Source organism: Myotis lucifugus, unplaced genomic scaffold (genome assembly GCF_000147115.1).
Source record: "Myotis lucifugus unplaced genomic scaffold, Myoluc2.0 scaffold_279, whole genome shotgun sequence".
Taxonomy (NCBI): Eukaryota; Metazoa; Chordata; class Mammalia; order Chiroptera; family Vespertilionidae; genus Myotis; species Myotis lucifugus.
The window spans coordinates 1,216,216-1,229,520 of NW_005871327.1; the positions used below are offsets into that span (position 1 = coordinate 1,216,216).

The 13,305-nt window shown below is 44.3% G+C and overlaps 1 protein-coding gene across 1 annotated transcript in view; it reads right to left on the bottom strand.

Annotated features, from left to right (window-relative positions):
- Nucleotides 1-1,562: 1,562 nt before the first annotated feature.
- F5 (coagulation factor V) overlaps nucleotides 1,563-13,305 on the bottom strand; it is a 61,012-nt gene continuing 49,269 nt past the window's right edge. Inside the window, exons 19-26 of the mRNA XM_006099613.3 lie at nucleotides 13,031-13,179; nucleotides 12,122-12,193; nucleotides 11,091-11,191; nucleotides 10,232-10,387; nucleotides 7,949-8,093; nucleotides 6,498-6,649; nucleotides 3,584-3,766; nucleotides 1,563-2,060 (exon numbers count right to left, since the gene is read on the bottom strand). Of these exons, the coding sequence (XP_006099675.1) occupies nucleotides 1,914-2,060; nucleotides 3,584-3,766; nucleotides 6,498-6,649; nucleotides 7,949-8,093; nucleotides 10,232-10,387; nucleotides 11,091-11,191; nucleotides 12,122-12,193; nucleotides 13,031-13,179 (1,105 nt within the window). The 3' untranslated portion in view covers nucleotides 1,563-1,913. The remainder of the gene's footprint in view (nucleotides 2,061-3,583; nucleotides 3,767-6,497; nucleotides 6,650-7,948; nucleotides 8,094-10,231; nucleotides 10,388-11,090; nucleotides 11,192-12,121; nucleotides 12,194-13,030; nucleotides 13,180-13,305) is intronic.

A 13,305-nucleotide genomic window follows, 5' to 3' on the forward strand; every position in this document is an offset into this window, starting at 1 on the left:
CCACCATAGTGCTTTGTTGAGTTTGCCCAAATGGTTCTGAACTCAAAAGATAGTGACTATTCAGTTACTCAAAAAAGTGTCACCAAGTTTTTCATTTCTCTTAACAACTTGAAAAAATCCCGGAGAACTAATGCCGTGTTTCCTCTGACCCTGTGTATCTATGATACGCTCATAGCCTCTCTTTCCCGACTCATTTCCAGGGATGAATAATGCTCAGGTTGTATCTGTTTGTTTCTTTTTCCAAGTCGTGAGGACACTGTGAGTCACTAATTTCTTTCCCATAGCAACCAGTTATTACATAACAAAGAGTGGAGTATGTTATGTCAGTGGAGGATACGGCACAAATTGTAATTTCATCTACATGACTTCAAAGAGAGGAATAAAAATACATGGTTTTATTTCAAAATAAAAGCGGTTTTAACATTTCTACACAGATCAGATGTAACCCAAACATTTTATTGATCTCCAAAGTGATTTTCATATCAATTAATAATTCATATTCATATTCATGTCAACCTGTCTGGGGAGGATGAATCATAATTGTTATCATGATCATTTCCATTTTATGGAACAGAAACCAGACTGAAGGAGAGATTGGGAGTCTGCTCATCTTGTTTCCAGTTTCACCTCTGACTCGAACTAGCCATGGCCCCAGGCAGGCGGTTGAAACTTCGTGGCCCTTTCTCTTCATGCAGTGGGCAATGAGGCTGGATCTCTGCTCCATTCTCGTCTCTCCCCTTACCTGCTAGTCGGCCTGATTTCCTTGCCTCTATTATACCTCGGTAGGTAAGAACAGATGCCGCCCATTTCTACAGTAGAGGGACCTCTTGCAAATTGCAAATGTCGGACTCATCGTTAAAAAATTATTAAGATCTTCAAGAGAGTGACCCCAGAGCATTAAGTTGGCCAGGGCCCGGACTGACTGGCATCGCTGCACGGGGCCAGTGGGTACCAGCTGTCCCGTAGGTGAGCCTATGTTTGAAACAGTGCCACGTAATGTCAGCTGGAATGAAGCCAAAGTTCCGAGTTCTATGTTTAATGACCCCTATTGCTGAACATCCGCATTGTGCCATCAGCTCAAGGGAGAGCAGGTCAGATTCATAGGCCAACGGGGCTGCTGAGAAGATGCTTACTTGAGTTTTCCTTGTGGGGGGTCAGAACCACCACTGTCCTGTGGGTAGGACAGGGCATTTGAAGCTTTCTTCGTTCACACGATAAAATTGCTTTTCTCTCCACTGTCAAAAAGTCAACATTAAAAATTCTCATTTGTTTCCTTTACTCTTAAATCAGTGTGTGTGTTTTAAAATATATTTTTATTGATTTCAGAGAAGAATGGAGAGGGAGGGAGAGAGAGAAACATCAATGACAAGAGAGAATCATTGATTGGCTGCCTCCTGCACGCCCACACTGGGGATCAAGCCCACAACCCAGGCATGTGCCCTTGATGGGGAATCGAGCCATGACTTCCTGGTTCATAGGTCCATGTTCAACAATTGAGCCACGCCAGGTGGGCCATAGTGTATGTTTTTTAAAGAAAAATGTAGGAGTGACAGCTACCGAGGTATGGTTTTAAACATTAATATCTCTTTTATTAATATGTTCAGGGTTTAAAAGAACTATGGTGAAGCATGTTAACTACTTGAATAGAATATTACTTTATAGAGCATATTTAATCATTGTGAAAGATAAGCCATTTTCTTGTTGGTTCTTGTTATTTTCCCATTTACATTCAAATTAATGCAAAAATAACAGCTATCATCTCAATTAATGGTAGCCAGGAGTTACATTATAAAAATTTCACATATAAAATTTTATTCTCTAATAGAGAATTTAACATAGCTATAAAATACATTGCCCACTCTAAGTGGCTTGATATGTTTAAGAGTCCTTCCTGTCTCTCTGAATATTCAATTCTAGTAAATATCACAGCCGAAGAGCTCCAGGCGAAGGGCAATACTTTGATTCCACGTTTTCGGGATGATACGGATAAACCTGGAAATGATTGGAGGGTTGAAAAAGTTCTTCACATGCCCTTTGATATTACTATTTCCTTCAAAAATCTGAAAGCAAAAGATGAGAAAATCCTTAATGGTAGTATAATGAGTACACAAATCTTACAGTTAATTTTAAAATTATTTTTGTTCAAACCGAAGGCATCCAAGAACACAAACATTAACACAGAGATGACCCTCAATGAAATCCTGCTCCAGACAGGCCTCATTAGGAATTCTACCTCCCTGGTGATCTGAGTTAAAGTAGGGGAGGGGAAAACATTTGATTGGTGTATGGGCAGCTACAAGCCCAGCTCTGCCCTCAGGCCTTTTGCTGCTGAGTGACTTGGAGCCAGTTACTTAAGTTTTCTGATTCTCGATTCCTCGTTGGCAAAATGGGGATAATAAAATTTTACCTTATGGAAGTTGTAAGAATTAACAAAAGTCTGTAAACATATAACAAGTACCTAGTAAGTGACAGATAGTGGCACCAATACATGGTTAGCTCTTACCAATATTTAAAATAAAATGCAACCATGCGTCTATAGTCCTCCTTTTTGGATATACCCTATAGTTTCAGCTAAAACTGTGTCCCTGCTCCGTTTTGTTTTTGTTTTGTTTTGTTTTGTTTTTTGGTGTGTTTTTTTGCTTGTTTTTTGCATCCCCAGAAAGTTCCCCATGATTCACACACAGCAGAAGCTAACCCACGGTTTGTTTCTGACAATGATGCTTATCCTGCCAGGAGGATATCCTGGTACAGTGAGAAATAAACCAAACCAAGTCAGAGAAACAGCCAACCCAGGGGCTGGTTACTTATGGCCATGGGTGTGTGATCAGACATGAACAACAAGCATATCCAAGGCAATGCTAATGCAGTGGTAGAGTTTCTGGACCCCTCTATGGACTGCATGTTTGTGTCCTCCCAAAATTCATATATAAACTTTGATACTTTATATAAAACTAGAGGCCCGATGCACGAAATTTGTGCAAGAGTAGGCCTTGGCAGCCTTGGCAGCTGCAGCCCTGGCTTGGTCCGGAAGGACATCTGGTCTAATTAGCATATTATGCTTTTATTATTATAGATAAGTGAGGTAGTATTAGGAGTTGGGGCCTTTGGGAGGTAACTAGGATAAATTAAATGGAATTAATACACATAATGAAGGGGGGAGGAGACCTGGGAGCTCTGCGTGGACTCAACAGGGCAGGCCACATGAGGACATAACAGGAAGAGGCTCTTACCAGAACCCGACAGGGCCCGCACCCTGATTGGGACCCAGCCTCCAGGAGTGTGGGAAATAAGTGTTTAAGTCAACAGCAGCCCAAGCTCCATCTCTCTCGATCAGAGGTAAGGATGTTTCACATCAGACCCTGGAGCTTTGTTCTCACTGCTTCACAGGTGGCTCAGTCAAAGCAGGAGGCAATGTGCATGGTCCCTGTCCCAAGACCAGTTGCCTGCAGAGCTAGGGTTTACAGGGAGGACCTGCCAGCATGTATTTGTCCAATGCAAAGAGCTATCTGCAAATGCAAGGTACCATTCTCATCACAGCACCGTTTTCTAACGGCTTCCTTTTTGCCCGGATACCACCCTGTACCTTGTCCACCATGGAGGATTTCTGCCTGTAAGGCTTCCATTCCACTCCCTGGTCACTGTAGTGGACGGCGTAGCTCCTCACGTACATTTCAGAGGAGAGGGACTTGCAACCCTGCGTAACAATCGCAGTTATCTTCTTGATTTTGAGCAGATCGATTTGTAACCACTGCTTGTTGTTGTTTGCCTGCGAAGATGAGGAGAACACAAGGGTAAGACAGATGCCAGAACCTTTGCTTTTTTTTAGACCAAGTTACTCAGAAATGCCAGAGCTCCAAGCGTTTCTTTCCTGTCTCATCCCTTACGACTCCTCGAAGCCTTCCCTGTTCTGTTTGTTGCTACAACACGTATGCTAACTTCTTCCGGAGTCATTCACACATATGCAGTCATGATCTGGGTCCATCTTTGTATCCCTTCGTCCCTGAGGACAGGGGCTGATGAGTTTCGTTTCTATGCACTTATCACAGAGCATGGCACGCAGTTGGTGTTCATCAAATATTTGTTAAATAAACAAGTAAATTAAATTGACTTGGGAAAAATATTCACCCGATAAATTAAGTGTTATTCTGGTAAGCAAGTTGGTTTAAATGCTATGATGATGTTATTGATTACTGAAGGGTTACCTGGGAAAGAATGGGATAGTATCCTGTCTTTATTTTAGAAAAGCCCACTTTCCTTTCCGTTGTTAATGTCCAATAAGAGACATAGTCCAATTTCTTCTTTTCGGGTATTTCAAATACACTGAGAGACCTGATAAAGCTACACCTAGGGCTTGATACGCACAGTAATTGTCCCACCTCTGGCCAAATAAAATGCCTAGATACATGCTTGGTGCAATGCATGTGGAGGAGGAGGATCAGAGGACAGATTGAGTTTTAGAGTAATCTGAGATGAATTTTCAATTCTGGGAGATTTATCAAGCCCCATAGTCTCATTCAGTTCTATATAAAATAATGAAATAATGAACATTGATATATTTGTCTCAACATCACTCATATGTGCATGCCCGTATACACATATGGATACACATGCATATGTTTATAGTCATATACCTTATATATCTTTAGAGAAAATTAATTGGATTAAAAGTATTGTATTGGATGATTTTTATTAATTCTGTTATACCCTTTAGTGGCATTTGGTGGTATTGCAGTGTCTTCAAACCAAGGTGGTACTAGTGAAGCAGAATATAGGTAGCTAGAGGGGTTTTCTAGGCATAACTATTTTTTAGGCATAGAGGGGTAGAGACCCTTCCAGCTGCATGCAGGCCTATATATGTCTCGCTTAGATTTTCATCCTCTCTAAAGAGACCCTATAAACCCATTTCATGCTAATAGTTTAAGCGAAACAAATAATTGTGACCTAGAATTCCAGATTTAAAATGACAGCATTAAAAATTAAAATTAGCATTTCCTCTTTGGAGCCTTTATTATTTCACAAAGACTAAGAGCGTATTGTATTCGGAGAAAGTTTTTTTAAAAGGCTGGACCATGGAGGGTGGGGGACAAGGTTGCACCATGAACAAGTCTAAAGTGTCATCTGGGAAACACCTTTCTTCCTCTCTCTCCTTAACCTTTTACTCTTATTTTTATGATTTTTTAAAATTACATAAATGTAATGTGACATTATTAACTTTATTATTTTATCTTTTTGGGTCTCAGTTCCCCCCTCTGCAGAATTGCAAAATGAGGTGTTTGGGTTGGAGGAAGGAGCACTGAGCTGCCTATGGGGAGAACGGGATTTCTGAGGAGAACAAGAAGTCTAAACAAAAGCATTTGTTTCATCTCCTTTGTGTTGAGATTTGAAAGGAAAAATCCAGATCAGATGCTTGCTGTTCTAACATTCCGGTGACCTCCCGAAGGTCCAGACATGAGTTTCAAGGCATAGATACTGGTTCCCAAAACTATCTGTACAGGGCCCACGGTCTTCTAGTCGCTCCACTAGCCTCTCTGGTGACCTAATTTAAGGACAGGAGGTGGCAATCCCTAGCAAGTCCAGGGAATTGCAGTGGGCACCTTAGGGAGGGTTAGGAGGAGAGAAAACAGGGAACTTGGATTAAATTGGTTGATGGGCTTGTTCTCATTTCTGATGTCATTCTGATGTCTCAGGTCAGTTGAGGAGTGCAATAAAAGTGAGTCAGTTATTAAGTTACCCTAAAACTGTCACCTGAATTACTCTGTGGGTGATATCAGGGGCAATATAAAAGCTGTTTCTCCAACTTAGATCACTGTTTTACTTCCTGGTTTTGCCCCATTTTACTATGCGGCCAATTGTCTAAAGCAAGCTTTTCAAACCGCAGCTGGTGGGCCGCATACCTCGAGGCATGTGGCCTTGAGTTTGACATGCTTGGTCTAAAGGAATGTCACAAAGTTCTCAGAAAAATTGGAACAAAAGAATTTTAATGGCACTCCTAAGAAAATGAAAAATATTGCTAAATGGGGCATGGTGGGGGAAAGAAGAGAAGATGTTGGAAATCTAAATCACTTAGTGCTAATGTAAGTTGTCTCAAAGAGGATTTGCAAACTACAGCCCAAGGCCAAATCTGACCTACCACCTGTTTTTGTAAATAAAGTTTTATTGGAACTCAGCCATGATAATGTTTATGGTTGCTTTCCCGCTACAACGAGAGATGAGTCGTTTTGACAGGAAACGTATGGCTCACAAAGCCCAGAATATTTATTACCTGGCCTTTGACCACCCCTGGCTAAATTAAGATTCGACAAAGAACTGCAAAGATGATGATAACTTCTCTGTGAGTCAGCGTTAGAGCGAAAGCTCGCAAGTCGACAGGCATGCTAGTCTTCAGGCCCAGGATCACAACCTGCAGAAACAGGGGGTGCTGTCTGGCTTCCCAGGCCCCCCATGTTCCTTTGTTTGCTCCTGGAAGCTGAGAGAACTGTGTTAACAGGGATAGTCACCTTGGCTTGCCAGGCATTCACACGGCCCTGGGCATTCAGGCGGGCACGGGAGGGCTCCCAGTAATCTCGCCACCAGGACTTTTTAAACGAGGAAGCTGTGATTTGCGCGTCTTCTATCTTCCCACTTTCCATACCCAGTGGGGTGGAGCATCCTGTTGAGAGAAAAGTAATGGGATTAGTACGCACCACCAGCACTCCCTGTACCCCATTTTGTGCGCAGAGGAGGGAAGGAATACTGTTCCTCAGAGTGCCAGCAACAACAACCATCACAACAATCAACCGTGTGGGTGAACAGAGCTGACTGTCCCATTTCAGGGAGTCAGCTTGACTCTACGAGCTGATCAAACTACCGCTTACATCAGACACCACGTGGGAGGAAAATAATGATTTATGGAGCTGTTCCAAGGAGTGTGGCTGCCTGTACGAAAGCTGTATTTCATTGGAGATGGTACAAGCCCCTGCTACCTGGGCACTGGCACAATGCCCATCCCTCATCCCTCATGAATATCAAGAGTGTATGTAACATTGCCTGCTCGGATAAGAAACTGGTTCCAAGGTTCGGCTACCTTCTCTACCATGAGCATGGCTCTTCCCTCCACCCTGAGAGAAGGTGCTGTGGCTTCCCAGCAGGCTGCCACAGCAAATTCCAGGTGCTTATATAGTGGGCTCTCCCTCCCCTTAGTCGTGAGTAGCCAGGCCGGGTCTGGATCAGCCAAGCCCTGGGCCAGCTACTTTATTCTATTACCCCAGGCCCAAGGCAGGTATTACTTTCTGTATGTGTTTTACAGTGAAAGATTTTTGGAAAGCACCACTGGAAGAGTCAGAGAGGGAGAATAGTTATTATGACTCTCAAACATCTTTGTCCTACATCGTAGAATTTTATTATGGCCACATGTGGTCCCCTACATCTATTTATACCACAGGTCACATTACATTCCCTGAAAAATAGCAGCTTAACACAGAAGAGGCTTGGGTACCTACACAGGATGTGAAACAACACAGAGCCTGGTCAAGGTTTCAGGAAGTTGGGAAGCAGAGGTAGATTTCAAAACCACTCACTGGATACTGACGCATGCCGGGAATGTGGCCAGATGCCGTTATTACATGAGTGTCCTCGAGGACTTGGGAAGAGCCAGGCCTAGTTTGAATCTCAGTTCTCTGGGAAATGGGCTGAGGGAGGTCATTCTCAGCTGGGACCCTCCCTGGGGGTCAGGGCGGAGACCATGCCATCCAGGTGCTGCTCACAGAGATGGCACCCGCCCCTGCCCGGGAGAACCTGTGTCCTGCTGAGTCACCATGAGCGTTTGCCTGAGTGGAACCTCTGCTTCCCAGAACATTGCTTCAGGAGCCTACGTGATTGAAGAGAACTGAAAGTCCTTCCCCTTCTCCCGCACCTCCCGACCTGGACTCTCCGAGCGGTGGTAAGATAGTCACGCATCTCGGTTCCTCACCATTAATCTCGCAGCCTTGCAGCTCCAGGCGCAGGGCAGGTCTGTGGTAGAATCTGGTTGGATAGACCCTAATGTATCTTGCCACAATCGGTGGGTCAAACAGGTTTTCTTTTACTGTAGAGGCATCGGAGTTGCCATCAAAATACTAGAGGAAAAGAGATAAGTTTAGTTATGCAAAAATTCTCTGTAAAGTGATTTTATAGTAAAATGCTGGTGTCATTTAATATGATGATGTTAAATTTTCATGTGGCCAGAACTAAATCAATATGGTCTTAAAACATATTGAAGGATGCTTCCACTTTAGGAATATGGAACAAATGTACTTTTCCCGATTCCTCCTGTTAAGCACAACTAAAACCATGAGAATGCTCTGGAAGGGGGAGAGAAGGCAGACTGGCTAGAGTTCTAGGACCCTAGGAACAACATGGTCATGGGCTCCCTGGGTTCCTTTTGGCCCCACAGACCCCAGACTTGGAAGAGAAGAAGCCAGCAACCAGGAAACACCAATGAGCACAGACAGAAACAGCCCCAGCACGACCCTGCTTTCTCTAGCCTCAGAACCAAGAGAGGGCAGCCCAGCATGACAGAGCTCTTTTAGACAATCATTGCTCTCCGGCAAGCTCAGCTCCACAGAAACAACTATGGCCTCTCCTCATCGAACAGCAGCGAAGGCCAAGGGCGGAGCCTTGACCTCCATGGGCGTGAAACTGTGATGAGGCACCTCTGTGCCCTCACTGGGCTGTGTCGGAAGGCCAGGTGGGGGCCAGCTCCTACCAAGGCTCCCACCGCTGCAGTGTCCGTGGAGAGCATCTCATCCCACCAGCAGCAAAGAGGAGGAGTCCCTGGCAGGTGGGCAACCTGGGCTGGACCCCCAGGCAGTAGGAGGCCGTGCCCCATGTGCTTCCCCTGCCAGAGCATCATGAGATATCCAGCTGAAACAGAGGTAGACTCAGACTAAGCAACCAAGTAAGCAAGACAGAAAAGAGAAATATGGTAGAAAGAGTAATGAGGCAAAGAGCCAGTTCTTTGAAAAGATGTTAAAAAAGGCAAATCTCTAACAAGACCAACAAAGCAGAAGGAGAAGAGACGCAAATGACCAGCACCAGACGTGAGCAGGCAGTCTCACCGCTGACCTTGCAGACGTCAGAAGGATGATAAGGGACGGACAAGCAACTCCAGACATGAATCTAGCAACTTAGAAGAAATGGATCCACTCATTGAAAAAACACTATTCCTACTCACCCAATAAAAAACAGATAATTTGAAAAGCCCGTAACTGCTGAAGAAATTTAATTTATAATCTTAAAACTTCTGGAAGAGAAATCTCCAGGCCCACATGGTTTCACTGGTGAATTCTGCCAAATGGTTAAGGAACTAACACGAATTCTAGACAATCTTCTCCACAAAATAGGAAAAAAGAGCACGCTTCCCAATTTAGCTTGTGAAGCTAGAATTACTCTGATATCAAAACCAGAAAAGACAGTACGAAAAAATAAAACTACTACATACCAATATCTCTCATGAATCTAGATGTAAAATTCTTTAAGCTAGAGACTCTCACTGAAATCTATGTTCTCTCTCTGATACTGATTAGTAAGAGCCATCATTTAGGATTTTGCTTATCTATCCTAGAAATAGCTAAGTGATAATATAGAAAGTTAGTCATGGAGAATATAGAAAATTGGAAAAAAATTAGTAACATCAGAACTCTTGATAGCATATTTTTAACATGAGCCCCTTAAGCACCAGATCAGATAGATGCTCTACGCTGCCGTACACCATCTGCCAATCTGAAAAGTCCGGGTATTTCGTTTGATGATAAAGTGATTTTTTAAAAAAATATTTTATTGATTTTTTACAGAGAGGAAGGGAGAGGGATAGAGAGTTAGAAACATCGATGAGAGAGAAACATCGATCAGCTGCTTCCTACACACCTCCTACTGAGGATGTGCCCACAACCAAGGTACATGCCCTTGGCCAGAATCGAACCCAGGACCCTTCAGTCCGAAGGCCGACACTTTATCCACTGAGCCAAACCGGTTAGGGCGATAAAGTGATTTTTAAAAAGTTTTGTGGAGTTTTGAAATTTCAGAAGTCAGGCGTATCCCTTTAATTTGTAATATACAGACCCATCATTTTACCACTTTCCTTCATTAGGCCCTAGAAAGCCCTCCGTGTTTCCAATGCCTAGAAAAGTATTTTTACAAAAGCAAAGAGTCATGGTCACAGTTATAGTGACCATCAGGTGAGTCTGGAGACTCTGAAAGAGATGTGCACACTGACCATCACGTTCCTTGTGCTGTTCCCTTTGAAAATCTGCCAGTTGGTCTGGTCGGAGCTGTAGGCCACGCAGAACTCGGTGGTGAAGTAGGACGTCAGGTAGTGTTTGGCACCTTGGGACTGGATGCCTGTGAATACGACTTCCCTTTGCATGTCCACCTGCAACATAGCAAAGCCACTGAACAGAACTGTCCTTGTCCACAAGTCACACGCCACCGTGATTCATTGAGCAACCAACCAGCTTTCTTCAGAACTAAAGAGCCAGCACCTCAGGTTTTACTTAGAAAACTAATAAAATGCAGTCTGTATTTGAGCACAGAGGACCTGAATCCCAGCTCAACCACTAACAAGCTGTGCTTGACGCTGAGAAGTTAGTTAACCCCTCTGTGTCTCAGTTTTTTCATCTGGAAGATGGGATATTATTAGAACCAATCTCAGAGGGTTCATTTTAAGGATGTTATCTATTTAGAATATTACCTGGCACCTAGTAATTGCTATTTCCCCTAACAACATTGCAAAGAAGCAACAAGAAGAAGTTATTAAATCAGTGTCACTTTTACTATTACAACTAAAGGCCCAGTGCATGAAATTTGTGCACGGGTAGGGTCCCTAGACCTGGCTGGCGATCAGGGCCAATCAGGGCCGATCGGGGCCTTCTGGCTGTTGGCCAGGGCCTTCCTTCCCTGGCTGCTGGCTGCTGGCCTGGGCCTTCCTTCATTCTGCACCTCCCTGTTGTGGTCAGAACATGTCATAACGAGCAATCGAACTGTCGGTTTCCCAGTTGAACTCCCGAGGGGATAATTTGCATATTAGGCTTTTATGTATATAGATAGCAGTAAATATTATCAGATTAATGTAATACCTGGATCCAAGGTTTAGAGTAAAATTCTGAAGTTTTTTCTGTCATCCATGCATTATATGATCCACCATTGTTTAATCTTGCTAATTTGGGCTCCCAGTAACCTAAATCCAAAGGAAGAAAAAATGTATTCTGAATTAAAAAGCACACACACTTAGCAATTTCTCAAGTGAGTTCAGTCCCAGTGGAAAACCAGATCCCGGAGGACCTTCTGTGTAGTTAGAAGACCAGGCAGGTGGAACACGCTCAGGATGACTTAACCCAGGATGACAAAAGCTTGGTTTCAGGTCTGTGCTTGGTCAGCTGCCACCTGCCACCCACCCCCTTTCCTGGATACAGGTCGTGTTTATCTCCTCTCAGTTATGCAAATTACTGTGGCCGCTGCTGAGTATGCCTGCCTACCAGGAAGACAAGGGAGGGATTTATGGGAGCCTCACGGTCCTTGCAATTGACCCCTTGATCTTGGGAAGGGCTCTGAGCAGTGAGGACAGTTAGGAGGAGTTCCTGACACACAGTGGGGCATCAACACAGTTTCTCGAATAGATGAGTGGTGGGCACAGCAAAGGGTCCTATTAATGGGGCCTCTAACACGTGCCCGATGAGGCGCCGTGAATCTGGCTGGAATATCATGTGTGACCCAAGTCAGAATGGGGGTGAATGGGGAGAGTCTTGGAAAAGGGCACATGGTCATGAGAGCAAGCTGCGTCCTCTTGCCCACTCTGCGGAGAGGTCAGACTGCCTATGGAGAGGGACCACGCTCTTGGTCTTTCCTGGGAGAGACTCTTTAGGAACATCCTGCACCAGAGGGGGTGTCGGCAATAAGGGTGCCAAGCAGCTTTAGCTCTTGCCACAGCGCTCCTTCCTGTACCAAGAAGCACCCCAAATGGAGCTGCTGTGCTATGTTGTGGTGGAGGGAAGCCTGGAGAGGAGCAATGCCCAGATTCTCCAGGCCCGGCTGGCATGCCTGGTTGTGCAGGCTGTATCCTGCACAGCTGGCGGAGGTGCCTCTCACAGGCTACACTGCTGCTGCTTACCCACAAACTCCGACGCCTTGATCTGGGTATCAGCTATGAGGCCTGTGCTTAGTCCCAGTGGCATCTTACATTCTGCAAAAAAAGCAGGACAAGAAATAATGTTTGGTTAGAAAGTACATTTAACAACGCATAACTCCATGGCTAGAGATTATACTTGTGGTGGGTCAGTAATTAGATATTGTTACCTGCCTTGCATAGCCCTGACTTAAATGCATCCGACCCTAAAATGGTAAGTGCACTAACAAGACTGGTACTTTAATAGACATAGTGACACCCTATCGGAAAATAACTGAAATCCTGAAATGCAATTTGTTTTTAAACCAATTTCCATCTGCTTATATCTTAAAATAAACCACTTTATAGCATTAAGTACTATCCCTCAGGGTTATTTACATCCTGATTGCATCCCTGGACAGGAATACCAGCGAAGGGGATGCAACCACTGAACTATCTGGATGTTGACACCATGCTTGGTACTCAACGGGTGCTTGATCAATGTTGGCTGGCCGGCCGGACAGACAGATGGAAATTTGTCCTGAGTCCTGGGATGCCGAGTCCAGGGACTCTTGGGGATTGCTGAGCTCCTCGTATCTTTTCCTCCTCTGTGCTAGGAGCCTGGAGGATTTCTTACATGCACTTTCCAGGGGGTCACACATCATGAAGGAGGATGCTGTACGCTGGTTCCCCAACAGGGAGGAATGCCTTTGGGCCGAACCATTTGGTTTAAGTTTCCTGGATGACTGATGTTTGCAGTATAATCAGACCACGGCCAGAACAAAAGCATTAGTGCCACAGAATGTGCCTTTGTCATATCAGAGTTCCGAGTTGAATGTTTCCTGTCTAAAGGTCAGCAATATTCTAGCAACAGGACTCTCCTGCTTAAAGGGTCCCGCGGCTCTTGGCTGATACCTCTGTCTATGATGAGAAATGGCGTTTGCATCCCTGCTACCTGGTTTTCTCCGACCTCCGTGTTTAGGAGCCACCAGCCAGGTTTTGATGCCTTCATTTCAAGAGTTTTAAATGAACCTAAAATAGAGAGTGAAGGACAGCATTGCACACTCAAAGATTAACAGGTTACTATTTGGCAGCGATCAAAGGATCTTAATATCACTGCATCCCAGGAAGCTTTAGGATAGAACTTAAGTGTATCCATTCATTTCTATGCAGGACTAGAAGTGTAACAA